Source organism: Leptinotarsa decemlineata, unplaced genomic scaffold (assembly GCF_025532065.1).
Source record: "Leptinotarsa decemlineata unplaced genomic scaffold, Ldec_3_MD MMD2_tig00026299_RagTag_RagTag, whole genome shotgun sequence".
NCBI lineage: Eukaryota > Metazoa > Arthropoda > Insecta > Coleoptera > Chrysomelidae > Leptinotarsa > Leptinotarsa decemlineata.
This window is the reverse complement of record NW_027412676.1, coordinates 7030275-7044537: the sequence shown is the minus strand read 5'-3', so window position 1 is coordinate 7044537 and position 14263 is coordinate 7030275. Positions and strand designations below refer to the sequence as shown.

At 36.4% G+C, this 14263-nt stretch overlaps 2 protein-coding genes across 3 annotated transcripts in view; one reads left to right on the top strand and one right to left on the bottom strand.

The window, feature by feature from the left end:
- LOC111505383 (ubiquinone biosynthesis protein COQ6, mitochondrial) overlaps positions 1–14263 on the bottom strand; it is a 119976-nt gene that overhangs the window by 77981 nt on the left and 27732 nt on the right. The window lies entirely within an intron of this gene.
- Positions 1–14263, top strand: part of pyx (transient receptor potential channel pyrexia) — a 30300-nt gene that overhangs the window by 10860 nt on the left and 5177 nt on the right. Inside the window, exons 2-3 of the mRNA XM_023160177.2 lie at positions 5656–5893; positions 10175–10350. Coding sequence (XP_023015945.2) covers positions 5684–5893; positions 10175–10350 — 386 coding nt within the window. The 5' untranslated portion in view covers positions 5656–5683. The remainder of the gene's footprint in view (positions 1–5655; positions 5894–10174; positions 10351–14263) is intronic.

Sequence of the window (14263 nt, the reverse complement as noted above, 5' to 3'; positions counted from 1 at the left end):
TAACAATTCTACCTCTGAAAACACCTGCCCACACACTAAAACCACATCTTTCTTGGCTTCTCTGCTCCACAGTAGAATGAGGATTTTGTTGTGCCGAAGTATAAGAATTCTAGCGGTTGAAAATGCCGGCACTGCTCACATAAGCTTCGTTTGTCCAAATACAAGTTAACGAAAAATCACACACTTGATTACAACTTTCCAGGAACCACTGGCAAAAAGCCATGCGGCATTCAAAATCTCTTGGTCTGAGTTGATGAACTTTTCTGGTCCTGTATGATTTGAATTTGTGTTTTTCCTAACGTTACTTCTTGGTAGGCCTGTTGATATTTTCCAATTTCGCGTTGACGTTTTGGGATTATTTTCAACAGCTCCTAAAACAGTTATTTCTTGCAACTCCATATCCCTATTTGATTCATATAGTTTTGTCCTTTTATTTTCAAATTGACCACCATCAAATAGGTTGTGCCGCAATCTTGAGAAAATGTCTCTAAAAGGTTATCTTCTCTCTGGATACCTTTCGTGATACAAATTGCTTGCTGCTTCTGCATTTTCCCCGGTTTGTATAAAACACACTATCATGTCCCATTTTTCATAATTCTCATACTTCATTGCGAATGTGTTTGAAAATTAAACAAAAAGCACTAATTGAAGAGTATCTCTACTGCTTTAATCAAAATTTGACAGTTACCAGTAAATATTTGCATGCGTTCTAATTTCTGATGTGAAAAGCCTTCTCAACATTCGATAGCTACTTTTGAACAATTTTTTTCTGTTTTATCGCCGCATCATTCAAAGTCTACTTGATCAAAGTGTGCATTTCAAAGTCAACATGAAAAAACCTAAAAGTTCTGTATTTCAAAGATGACTCTAGCAAAACATCAACTGTGATACATTTTTGGAAAGGTAATTTTAAGCTCTAGAGAAATATGCGTTAATATACAGGGTGTCTCATTGAAAAAATAGTTTTCCATCAATTAATGTCTATTGATATCTCACTCGAAAAAATAAGTTTTTTACACCATTTGGAAATGTTTTTATAGAAACAAGAAAATTTTGACACGAAAAAAAATTACAGGCAACTTTTCGAAAATGCACATTTTCGAAAAACATGCTGTAATTCAGAAACGATGAGAGAATATCAATAAGGTCACTTACTATAACCATAATATACTTTCTGTCGTAGTCTTGATGATTCATTTTGAGTCTTATCAGTTTTGATTATCGTGTCTTTCGATACTCTAAATCTTGTTCAAGTGAACAAACTACTTTTATGTCAATAACGTCCTTTATAGACCACATATTTTCGTATATATTTGATTACTCGCGTAGTATCATGGGAAAATATTCATGGAATCAAACATCTTCAACATAAGGTGATTCAAGACAATGAAAATTGTATGAAGTGTTTCTAAAAATATTGAGTTGAGCTGATCGCGCCGACACTGTATGTTTATGTAACAATCTAAAAGTAGCTCATTAATATACAGTTTATATTCAGCTATAGAGTAAGTACGGTGCAAGTTTTCAGAAACGTTTCAAAACAAAACAACGTTGTTATGTTTTTAATAAATTTTAAGAGAACTTTACAAGGTTCAACCAAAATAAGCGTACCTACCAGTTGAAAGTAATTCACTGAAATTTAAATTAAAACGGAGAATATACAAAATGAATCGTTTTTTCAATCTTCACGAAAACTTTATGAAAAAATATGATGACAGGTGAAACTGAATCGGTAGATTATAGTAACTCTCCGAGTCACCAAGGTGTATTACAGCTGTTCGCAGTCCAGTCATCTATGTAACGTAGTAAAATCAATCCATCTTCAACAACATGAATTTTCGCGAGAAAAATACACGGTCGAAAGATAATTCTTTTGGGTATTTTTTTTAACGACAAAACACAAGCACAACTCAGGAAAAACCTACAGGCGCTCCAAAAGCGGAGCCTGTGCGAAAGTAGCGATTCATATTACCAATGTGCCAAGTCACCTCTATATCTGATAGGAAGTAGAGAATAATATCAAATTATAAAATAACGAGAAAAAAGAATAAGAGATGAGTCACCGTGCAGGCATTTAACGAGGGTCAAATAAATCTTTCAGATATATTAGAGTCAACGATTGGTTATTTTGTTAGAAAGGAAATATTTCGAAGAATGTTGGCGAAAATTCGATTGTTGTGTGCTCGAAATAGTTGTGGATATTTCTGATTTAATTTAATCAGAAGCGAAACAATTGTAAAGTGATATAGCGGTATAGTATTGTAGCAAATTAAAGAATTAAATGTCTTACACAAGTTTATTTCTGACAATATTTCACTAATCAGAAACTAATTTATTTACAACACTTAGCGACTAACGCTTAATTTATTTCCACTATTTGAATTTCTTAGCCGATCGATTCACTTTCTGAGCTGCCCTCTTCGGTCGGGAAGACGTGCTTATATCGGTAACGGTCCTTTCTAAAAAAATGTAGTCGGTAGGGTCCTAGTCGGCCGGCATATCGGTCAGGGGCGGCTTCAGATTCGTTACATTGTCCCCTTTTTAAAGACGTTTCGCCCCGAAATATCATCCTTGGCGTGTGTCGATACCTGCAGGACTCTCCATATCTGCACTGTAAAGTTCGATGGAAGTAACACTCCGCAGTCTTCATGCTTGGTCGTGGAAGATGGTTACCGCACACCAAAATCTTGATGCCGCTGGATCTGAATATCGTTTCCAATATGCTTCTCACAATTCTCCAATCCAGCCTGTCGAACCCAGAGCCTAATTTCAGGATTGCCAAGTACACAAGATTCTGCTCGAGCATCGTGTCCTTCAGTTTGGTAAGACTCCTCCAGACTTCATAGGACGGTTCGTCTCGAGAATGCTTTTTAGTCACAAAGTATAAAATGTTTCTCTGGCCCTTCTTCAACTGTAGCACTTCTTCGACTTCTGGACATGGTCATCGGGACATGGTCTCCCTGACAGGGCATCTGCGTTTTTATCGGGGGCTTGCTGGATACAGGCTGACGATTGCCCCTTCTCATCGACCCCCTCTAGTTTACCTGATTTGGTTTTGGTTCTTTGAATGCTTGAACATTTGCTACGCACATGCCCGATTTTCCCACAGTTTCAGCATCTTATTTGTTTTCTCTCGAGCAACACTTCTTTCGTTACCTTTCTAATGGTGGCCTCAATATCAGCAGCCATCTGTCCATCTTCCTCAATAGTTCGAACTTTGCCCTGGCTCTGCAGTCTCAAACTCCAGAGCCCTTGCCAGTGCATCCACGGGATGTTTGGGACGAGCTAGTGTCAATGCCTGCCTCGTTTCTTGGTCGCGAAGTCTGTCCAAGAATGCCTGAACTGCTAACCGCTGCATTATATTTTCCGATGTAGCAGGATATGCCAGACGAACCAATCGAGCAATGTCGGCTTCAAATTCCTTTAGAGATTCTCCTGATTTCTGGCAGCGGTTTTTTAGCTGTGAATGGTAAACGTGCTCTAGGCGGGCTTGCCCATACCGTAGCTCAAGATGATTTATAAGTTGGTCTTTGTAAAATATTGGTTGCTTCTCCACGCAACGCCAGTGTTAATGCACCGCCTTCTATCCTGCATTCCATCCATTCGCTCTGGGCGCGGCTTCATGAAGAGCTTTCCTGGTTCAAAACTGATTTTGACATCTTTCATTGCCCTTTGAAGTTTTTCCATGTTGAAACTCAGTTCCGGAATTGAGTTTTCTCCTGATTTTATCTATCTCTGTCTCGATGGTTTCTATCCTTTCTTCAAGTAGACTCGCCAAACAACAACGTTCTTTCTTTAAGCCTTCTGCATTTTCTAGAAGTTATTTCTTCAAACTCTTCGAATTTTCCAGAAGCTTCTCCTCCAGGTACTTCGAATTTTCCAGACGCTTCTCCTCCAGACTTACCGAATTTTGTTGAAGTTCATCTTTCAGCAATTTGGTATTCTCATTGAGTTTGCTCATTATTGAACTCAAATCACTTCCAGAAACTTTGAAAAAATATGTTTCGGGATCTTCTCCTGATTCAGTCAAGTTATCCCACAGTCTCTTCTGGAGTACTGATTTCTTTCCAGAACAATCTAGCTCCCCCTCCTCTAATTCTTGCTTCAATTCGGCGACTTTCAAGTCCACTAGGCGCACTTTCCTCGAACACATTTTGTCTCTTATTGTCTATTTTCCACAAAACTGTATATGCCACTTATTTTATTCTAGTCCGAAAACACTTATTTATTTTTCGCGAGAAAGGTCTATCAGTTTATATTTCCGTAGTCCGGTACTGTCCACTTCGCGAAACACAACGAACACTGTATTATATTCAATTTCTCTGCAATACAAAGATTGTCCACCAAGCGCTCACAGATTTATTTTACAAATCCACTTCTGATCACCCTGATCACCACTTGTAACAAATTAAAGAATTAACAACTGTCTTTAACAAATTTATTTCCAACAATATTTCACTAATCACAAACTTATTTATTTACAATACTAACAACAACTAACGCTTAATTTATTTCCACTATTTGAATTTCTTGTTAAGTCGCTCGATTCACTTTCTGAACTGCCCTCTTGGGTTGGCAAGACATGTTTATATCGGTAACCGGTTCTTTCTAGAAATCTGTAGTCGTTTCGGTCATAGAATTTTACCGGTGATTCCCGACTGCATTCTTTCGCGGTGATGTCATGTGTTTGTTCGCGTAGTTAGTCTTATCAGTGAACACACTTTTTTGTTAGGAAATTTCTATAGTTTAAAAAAATTCCTTGGGCCCAATAGCAGTAATCTAATGGTTTATATTTATCACCTTATTTCATTGATTTTGACATTTTTGTAGCTTTTTATTCGAAATTATTAATTTCGAATAAAAAGTTACAGAATTTATTTTATTCGAAATTAAATATGAAAATTTCAAAAAAAATTCACATTTCCAATTTTGGATCGAAATTTGGTATGTAGGGTCAAAATCAATTTCTAAGCAAGTTTTTCAAATAACTTTTCGCGAGATCGCAGTAGACTGGGTTTGAGGCTGTCACTCGGGCTAAGTATTGCGAAAAGTGCGACCCATGAAGATCTACGCCTGTACAAAAAATGAAATCACTGCTTCATCTTAAGTGTGTCACACTGTATATATGGTGTCCACCCTTTATATGTATATTAACGATGTATCTTAACCAATATATGGGGAAAATTGAGACTTGGGGGACTCTAACAAAGTAAAATTTGATGTGAAGAAAATCCAGGCATCTTTTTTTTCTAAAATGGTATTACGTTAGCCGTGATAATCAATTTTTGGTGTCAAATTGGATAGAAATATGGCTTGGCACAATTCCTTTACCGGGACAACAAAGGTAGCTTAATCCATCAAAAGCAGGGTACGTAGAAAACTATAGCTGTCCATTGCCTCGTGATTTAATTGAATACTCGAACCTAACACTGAAAATATTTGATTTGGATAATGGTCTCCATGTGAATTAAACGTCCTGAGACCGTTTTTCCAAATAAATATAATCTAAAAATAGTCCTGCAGTACTTCTCCATTGAAAACGGCATAGAGTAGATATGTTTTTGTAATTTATAAAGTAGTCGTGTCGTTTATCTTGCATTAACGGTAACAAAACCATACTTTTCCAATTGATTATTATGAATTGTGAATCTATAGGTGAGTGACGAAGGACCTCAATGCTGGTATGGAAGCAACGACAAAATTACCTCTTGCTGGCGGGGGAGACGATATGAATATGCTCAGATGGTCAAAAGATATAGAAAAACAAGTGGGTGATTTTTCCAGCATTTCGAGCGAAGATGAAACAGGTTCCGAATTTGATACCGAACGAAGGGTAAGGGAAAATCCGAGTCAAGAAATATGGAACCCAACTTCGATATGGGACAGTTTGATGGTGAGATTAATTTATGCAAATTAGGTGATAAAGTAATGTTCCCATCAAATAATTTCTGTGGGAACATTTGGTATCTAATATTGAAATGACACTTTGATTTAACAGGTGTTAACATGAAAATGTTGCTTCAAGCTTCCTCTCTAGTCCCTCATATTTCAAAAAAAAACACTCCATATGGTTTGATATGATGTATCGGGATTTGGTCATAGGGAATTGGGACGCCAATTAAATATCTATTATAAAACATGATATCTTTATTATTCAGAACTTTCTTTGTTACTTTTTGTTTTGTAGATATTGACAAACATTTTATTCCTGTTAAAAATTGAAAAAATTATTGTGCGATGATTTCCTAAGTGAGTATATCTGAGATAGGTCATCTAGGAAGTGTTTTTGATTTTTAGTTGTATCTATTAGTTGACGTACAATAACTTATTGATAAAACAATGTACGTAGATTACTTCTTTTTGCCTTTTTGATGTGAAACATCTATAGCCGCACGTTAAATCAATTTCTGGCATGGTGACGGGTCGCCATGCGCAAGCGACTGTGCGATTCTCTTCCCGCTGGTTCAGCGTTACACTATCTTTCTCGCCACACTGAACTCGCATACCTATGGTGTATTCAGTTGTGTTTACTACAGTATACATAACCTGTGTTTTACTAATTGATTTTTAAAATTAATTAAAAATAAAATATGTCTGACAGTTATAATTTAGAAAATGCAAGCGAGAAGCCTCCTGCAAAGAAAGCAAAATCACACCATGACGCACTATAAAGTCATCAGTAGTGAGTTAATTATATTTAATAATTAAAGCGTGTATTTGTCTTTGCATTGAGCCCGCGTTTATCTGGTTTGTCTCAAGGGTCAGTAAATGTAAAATCTACTCTCCTGGTACATTAAAATTTACAAAATTTTCGTAGAATATACTATTTTTAAATTAATTTCAATTCCATTTTTATGAAAAATAATGCACTGAAACACGTTCTTGAAGAATAAATTTCATAAAGACTGACAAAATTGTATTTCAAAATCAGATCATAGCGAGTAGCATAAGAATGTTTTTCTTATTTGTTATTAACAGGAACATAAAAAAATTCATTAATTAATTAATTTTCTAATGATAGTGAAATTCATATTGAAACATTTATTATTGGTATTTATAATTTAAGATCTTTTGCAATAACTAGTTAAGATTCTTGGGTTACTTCTCCTCCGGGAGGAGCAAATATTAAGAGCAGATGGTTGTTGGTTCACAGATGAATCAAAAACGCCTTCATGTTCTGATGTAGGTGTTTTCAGTCGTAGACCCAGGACAAAGATATCAACCTGCCTAGGAACCTATGCGACTGTATTTCAAGCGGAAATTTACACTATTTAATTGTTTGCGGAGAGACTTGGAAGAATCCAACCTCATACACAAGTCAATAAAATTATTCTTGGACAGTCAATTAGCGTTGAAAGCTCTTGGCTCCTACCGAGCACCGTCTAAGTTGGTAGCCAATTGTCAAAAACGACTCTCCTCGATAGGAAGACTTAACAGATTGTCTCCGGTTTTGGATTCCTGGCCATACTGGCCTGGAAGGCAATGAGGCTGTTGACTCCCTTGCAAAGGAGAGCTTCATCGGACCAGAACCTGTCATTGGCATCGCTTTAGGATTTATCAAACAAAGATTGCACACCTGGATGGCAAGAAGATTTATGGACTTCTGGCAGAATCTTCAGGATTGGCTCACTTCAAGGCGTTTATTCACCCTTCGAAGCTTGATACCAAATAGTTGTTGAAGGACAGTAGGGATGAACTACAATGTCTAATAGGCCTTCTTACAGGTCACCGTCATTTGAATCATCATATGCAGAGACTCGGACTGTCGGAAGACAGGGTGTGTCGCCTGTTTGGAAAATGATGAAACAGCAGAGCCGTACCTACTCTTACCATCTGACCTGAAAGACAACTCACCATACAAACTAATCGGCTTCATTAAGAAGATGGGTTTATTTAGTCGAGTGTAAATAGACCCACTCACTTTGGACCTAACCTACTAGTATATTAAGCCACATTAAAATTTTTTCACGTAATTTCAATTATATATTTTTTATAAACATTTCAGTACCCAAAAATGATCACAGGGGTCACAAAATATTATCATTAATGTTTCACATGTGCCAGGCGTCTCGTGACGGCTCACATTTTTTTAAATTTATGATCATCGATATAAGAATGTGTTTTGACAATTTCGAACCATTAATATTTCCATTTTGATACCAATACGATAATTATTTTGTCGAATTCCTGTGGATACGAGGGACGCCTGAAAAGTTTCCGACCTCAATATGAAGATAGCAGCTTTCGTAAATAAAATCTGGTGAATTTCGTTGTTCATCTATTGACAGTTAGTCACTAAAGTTTCAGTCAATTTGGACGCGTAGTTGTTATGTAACAGTGTATGGCATGTATGGGAACTGAAGCAAAAACTGTATTTTCGGCTGGGAAAGTGATGGCGATTGTTTTTTGGTATAGTCATGAAGTTGATTTGATCGATTATTTTCAAAAAGGAAAAATATCACAGGAGCATACCACGCATCATTACTTTAAAAGCTGAAGGCAGAACTTGCGGAACTTCTTGACCATCCGCCTTACTCACCAGATCTAGCCCCAAGCGACTTATTTTTGTTCATTCATCTAAAAATTGCGCTCGGAGGACCGAGATTTTCGTCAAATGAAGAGGCAATCACCTTCGTAAACAATTATTTTGTCAGGACGAAAACTTTTCACACCACCCTCGTTGTAGATCATAAGAAAGTAACTTCTTCAAGTTACACAATAAAGTGTTACTTGAATACGTTATGGACTTTCATCCAGAATCGTACAATCCTATCACATGAAGGGACTTCTTGTTTTGAGGAAAACAGTTTTTACATTCCGGGGTAGATCCAATAGTCTGACCGTTTACTTTTGTTTTGTTTTCGTAAAATTTTCATATTTCGATAGCTATAGAAATTCCTGAAGTCTTGAATCTGAATAAACTGGTGGAAAAATTAAACAGAATATAGGTATTTAGAATTTTATGGTATTTTCTCGTGTCTCTTGAATTTATTATTCGAAAGAGAAGCCTTCCAAAACAATGTTTTTCATATGTCAGTCAGTCAACTACTGTTTCGAGAAATGGTTTGAAGACGAATATTTTGAAAAAGACGGAATTTCGTCTTTTTCATTATACAAATCATGAAATTATAAAACAACAATAAAAATTAATTGGCGCTCCGGGGCGACTTCATTGAATTCAATGGTGCATTTGCTTTTTCAGCTGCAGGAAAACTTGGAAAAACATGCAGCACCACATCATCTGAAGATCTTGATCTGCCAATGTCTCTCAAAAAACAAAATATAGGGTGTCTCCAGAGGCTCCAATACATTCAATACATCGCCTGAACACTTCGTGACACGACTATCGTCAAACTTAAACCAGTCCGTTTCGTGTTTGACCAAGGCGTAATAATGACCAGATTCAACACCAGAACCGCAGTGAACAATGACTGCATAAAGATTATAATAGTTGTCTGCTAGATTGAAGTGTTTATCTATTTCGAACCTTCGTGAGAGTTTGGTGCTTCCGTCAGAGGTTGAGTCATGTTAGATTGACTGGTGCCTCTGATATACTTGTTTCCTTATAGCACTCAGTTAATTTGGCGCATGTATGGCAATACAGTCGATCATCACCTGTTAAAAGTTCCATTTTCAGATGATTTAACAATAAGCTTTGCACGGACTGGTTATTAGTCATATTAGGAAACGCTAGTTGAAGTTCCAGAAATTCACATTCGTTTTTGCTACCTCTTGAACATTCACTACAAAGTAAATAATTGAGGATTTTTCCAGCAAAAGATTTACATACACAAGACGAGATAGACTGTACGGAATCATTCAACTCAGAGCGGTCGGGAGTATTGATTCTGCTATTGTTTTCCTCACGAAGAGTATTCAACAAGAACCCCAAGAGTTCGGAACAATCCTCTTGTTGTCCTAACAGTTTGACCCATTTTAAAAAATTTTTGTGAATACTTGAACCCTGGCAAAAAGACTTTCAAAACAACTGTTTGGAGAAATGGTTTGAAGCGAATATTTTGAAAAATGGTGAAACAGTTTGACCCAATTTTTAAAAATTTTTATGAATACTTGAATCTTGGCAATCGGATCAAATATTGTATGTAGTATTATTTTGAAATTGCATGCTAGGTAACGGGATAACAATAAAATTAACACTTCTTTCCTATCGCAGAATCTTCCCGATGCAGAAGATATAAATGAACTCTTTTCCAAAGAAGACATTCAAACAGCAATACGAAAGAACAAAGATACTACATTGCTTTTAGCGACTTGGTTAGGAAAACTGAATGTGTTAACTGCGTGCTTGAGAGCAGAGGCTTCTTTGGATACAACAGATGAGAATGGCAGGTAAATTCTTTCTTCTTTGAGGAAGGTTATTTAGTGTGAAGTATATTCTTTATTCTGAAAAGTTATTATTCACGCTGTGGTATGAAATAATATGGTTCCAATTTTTTATCCCTACTTTTTTAAATGAAAATAAATAGATGTTTCTCGGAAATTTGAATCCCTAATATCTCGCTTACAAACAAGACACTCGCACACAAATTGAAACTGATTAATATATCATATTGTTCAATTTTATTTTTTGAAGGCACCTTCATTTCAAATTTCAGAAAAATCAACTGTTAAGCACTTAACATTTTGAAAAAAAAAACTACGCTTGTTGAACGACCTCTTGGACAACAGAATGGAAGAAAATAACACATGGACTGAAAAGTCTCGGGCCTAAGAGAGAAAACGCGTTTTTCTTGTTCAACGTAATCTCCATCAAGAATCACACAATCATTCCTCGCCACTCTAACATTTTGATACCACTTTTGTAGAACGATTTATCTGTTGCCTCAAAATATGCCTCAGTTTCAGCTAACCTCGTCATTCGAGCAAAATTTATTACCGGTGAGCATTTTTTTGAGTTCTGTGCCAAATCTGGCGAATACGGTGGATGTGGGAGCAATTCGAAGTTTAGTTCATTAGTTTTGCCATTGTTTTGATTGACTTGTGACACGGTACGTTGCCTTGATGAAATAAAATGTTTTCCTTTGCCATATCCGGTCGTTTCTTTGCAATTTCGGCCTTCAAACGCTCTAATAACGATATATAATATTCACTGTTGATGGCATTTCCCTTCTCAAGAAAATCGATGAATATTACACCACGCACATCCCAAAATACCGAGGCCTTAACCTTTCCAGCCGATTGTTGTGCTCAGATGACGATCTCTTTGATTTTGGAGTGAAGTGATGGATCCATGTTTCATCCATTGTCACATGTCGACACAAAAATTCTGGTTTGTTGTGTTTAAACATGGCCAAACACTGCTCAGAATCATAAAGATGTTCTTGTTTTTGGTCAAGAGTGAGCTCGCGCGGTACCCACATTGAACAGAGCTTTCTCATAGTCAAATGTTCGTGGAATATAAACTCAACACGTTCTTTTGATATCTTTACGATGTCACTTTTCGATCATTCAAAACGATTTTGTGAATTTTTTTATGTTTTCCGGTGTTACGGACTCATTTAGACGTTCACTGCGTTCTGCATCAATGGTGTCCCTACGACCACCAAGTCAGAAAACCAACATTTATTTGTTGTTTCTGATGGAACGGAGTCCTCATAACACTTTTCAAGCCATTGTTTCGCTGGAACGGTATTTTTCCTATTAAGGAGCAGTGTGAAATTAAAATTGTTTTTGATCCATTCTTTTGAAAATAACAAAAGTAAAGTGTCACTCTTATAGCACAGTAACTCACAAACTTTTGAGTAGAATACCATAAAATTTCGACTGTTTTCCTTTGAAGGTTAGCACTAAGTGAAAAAGTAGTGAATGTAATAAGACTAGCGCCATCTAGCACCCAGTTAGTAATAATATTTATTTATTTATTTATTTATTTGACACTTTGGTACATTGAGTACATGTGCTAAGTCATAATTAAAAAACAAAACTACAGAAGTTGAACAATACAAAAACAATAAATATGATTCACGTCCACAAACTTTCACAACATAGAAGTATTATATAAAAAATCGGAGAAGCTCTAGCAAATACTCTCAAAATGTCATGAAAAAGTGTCGTGCAAGAATTCCTCAAGACTGTAGTAACACTTCTGTAAGAGAAGTTTCTTCACCTCAATTTTAAAAAGTTTATCTGACTCGATTTTCCTAATAGATGCCGGCAAGTTATTATAACAGTTTGTTGTATTAAATAGTGGGGAGCATCTAAAGTGAGCCGTTTTGTGTGAGGGGGTTCTTAACAGTTTCCCATGACGGGTGTCTCTACCATGTATATCCGCATTTGTGACAAATTCAGTTATATTGTTACGGGCAAAATAAAGATAAATAAAGAAGGTGCCGTCAATAGGCCCTCTCTTAAGAAAATTGGTCTACAACTATATTGAAAATCTATATTAAAAATTAGACTCAGCAATCTTTTCTGAGCAACAAAAACTCATGGAAATTCCCTTGCACATCCCCAAGAAATGATATTAAAGCTGATGTGAGAATAAGCCATAGAAAAATAGACATTCATCAATCCAAAATTATCTAGAGTGTTTTTCAATTGTTTGATTGAGTAATATGCGGAATTGAGTTTGTTGCAGACCTTCTGAATATGACCGCTCCAGGTCAAACCCAACGTCTAAAGACGTTCCTAAAAACAAGACTTCGCTGGAAGATCGAATACCATTTATTGTGGAAGAGTCACTGCTGAAATTTTTCCTAATAAATGATTTCATTGAAACAGATTCAGATTTATTCAGAATAAGTTTGTTACGTTGACACCAAGCACTGAATTTATCTATTATTTTATTTATTTTGTCTGACAACTCAACTTCGTTTTTGTCGGCCACAGTAATTGCCGTGTCATCCGCAAACACGGTTATGTGACACTCAGAAAAGAATTCAGACTTTCTTACGGTATTGACGAGACACCGGTGTTGCCCTACGCTCCAGGGGATATTGAATCCGTTGTGGGGAACGAGAAGTGCCGAATTTATTGGAACTATTCGTTCCCCACCCTGAGGCTCATACAAGCTAATAAGCCTGATATAGTCCTTCTCGACCACCAGAGCAAAACGATATTTATCGTGGAGTTTTCAGCTCCTGGCGAGACAAATATCGTCAGAAAAGAGGAGGAGAAACGGATAAAATATCGAGATTTTCTCATCGAACTCCGCAGACTCTATCCAGATCACTCTGACAAGATAGTTGTTCTGATTATTGGAGTCCTTGGTGGAATGATGCCCTCTCTACTCTTGAATCTTAAAATCATACCGGTTTGCCGCACTAAGGCAGAAATCTTAGCTGCACAGATGCAGAAGGCTGTCATTCTTGGCTCACCACGCTTGTTCAGGGCACATAAATCTCGGACCCAATGATCACTTACCCCACGGTGTGGGGAGTAGTCATTGGTTAATAATGCTGGCACGCCCTTCCGAATGTATCGGGGCTTCGAGGGATAGGGCCTGACCAGCGCACACTACGGGGAAAAAATAATAATAATCGGCTTTATTGTTTCCCAGCTGTAGTTACATACAAATATTTAGATAAATTACAGAGCTAGTTGCTGATATAACAAAAGGCGAAGTTCAAAAAACTCATTCATTACTGTTTCCCGAACCACCTATTCGGTTGGTAAATTTTATATTTTCTTTAAAAAGTCATGACAGGCTCTTGTGAAAATGGCTCACAAAGAAACATACGTTCATCATTGTCTATAATTTAAAAATTTACATCTATATCTAACAATAATATATTTTTTAATATAGTATTTTAAAGAATGACCGTTACTTGGTGAAAGTCAGTAATACTATTCATGATAATAATTACAAATTTTCATAATATAGAATTCATGTTCAATGAGCGTTCCAATACAACAGAACTTCCAACTTCCTCATCTGGTGTCCAACCTGTTCAACTGAGTAAGCTACTATTGGAAATATATCATATATTGTGATGATTTGTGATTATTATCATTTCCAAGTAATGTCTCTTCTGAAGACTGTTAGGCAGGCCAATGTATAATTTCTTGATGTTCAATATATGACATCTAGACCATTTTTCTAGAGTTAATGCTAAAAGGCCCTCAATTCATCTGAAATGAACCAACTATTCAGTCATACATCCATCATCGCCTATAACTTAAACAATAACATTTTCATTCGTAACATATCTTCGACACCAACGAAACAGGAAAATATCGCCTTTCTTTAAATAGATGACTTTTATTTTTTATTCAATTATAATAAAAAAAATCTGTTTTAAAA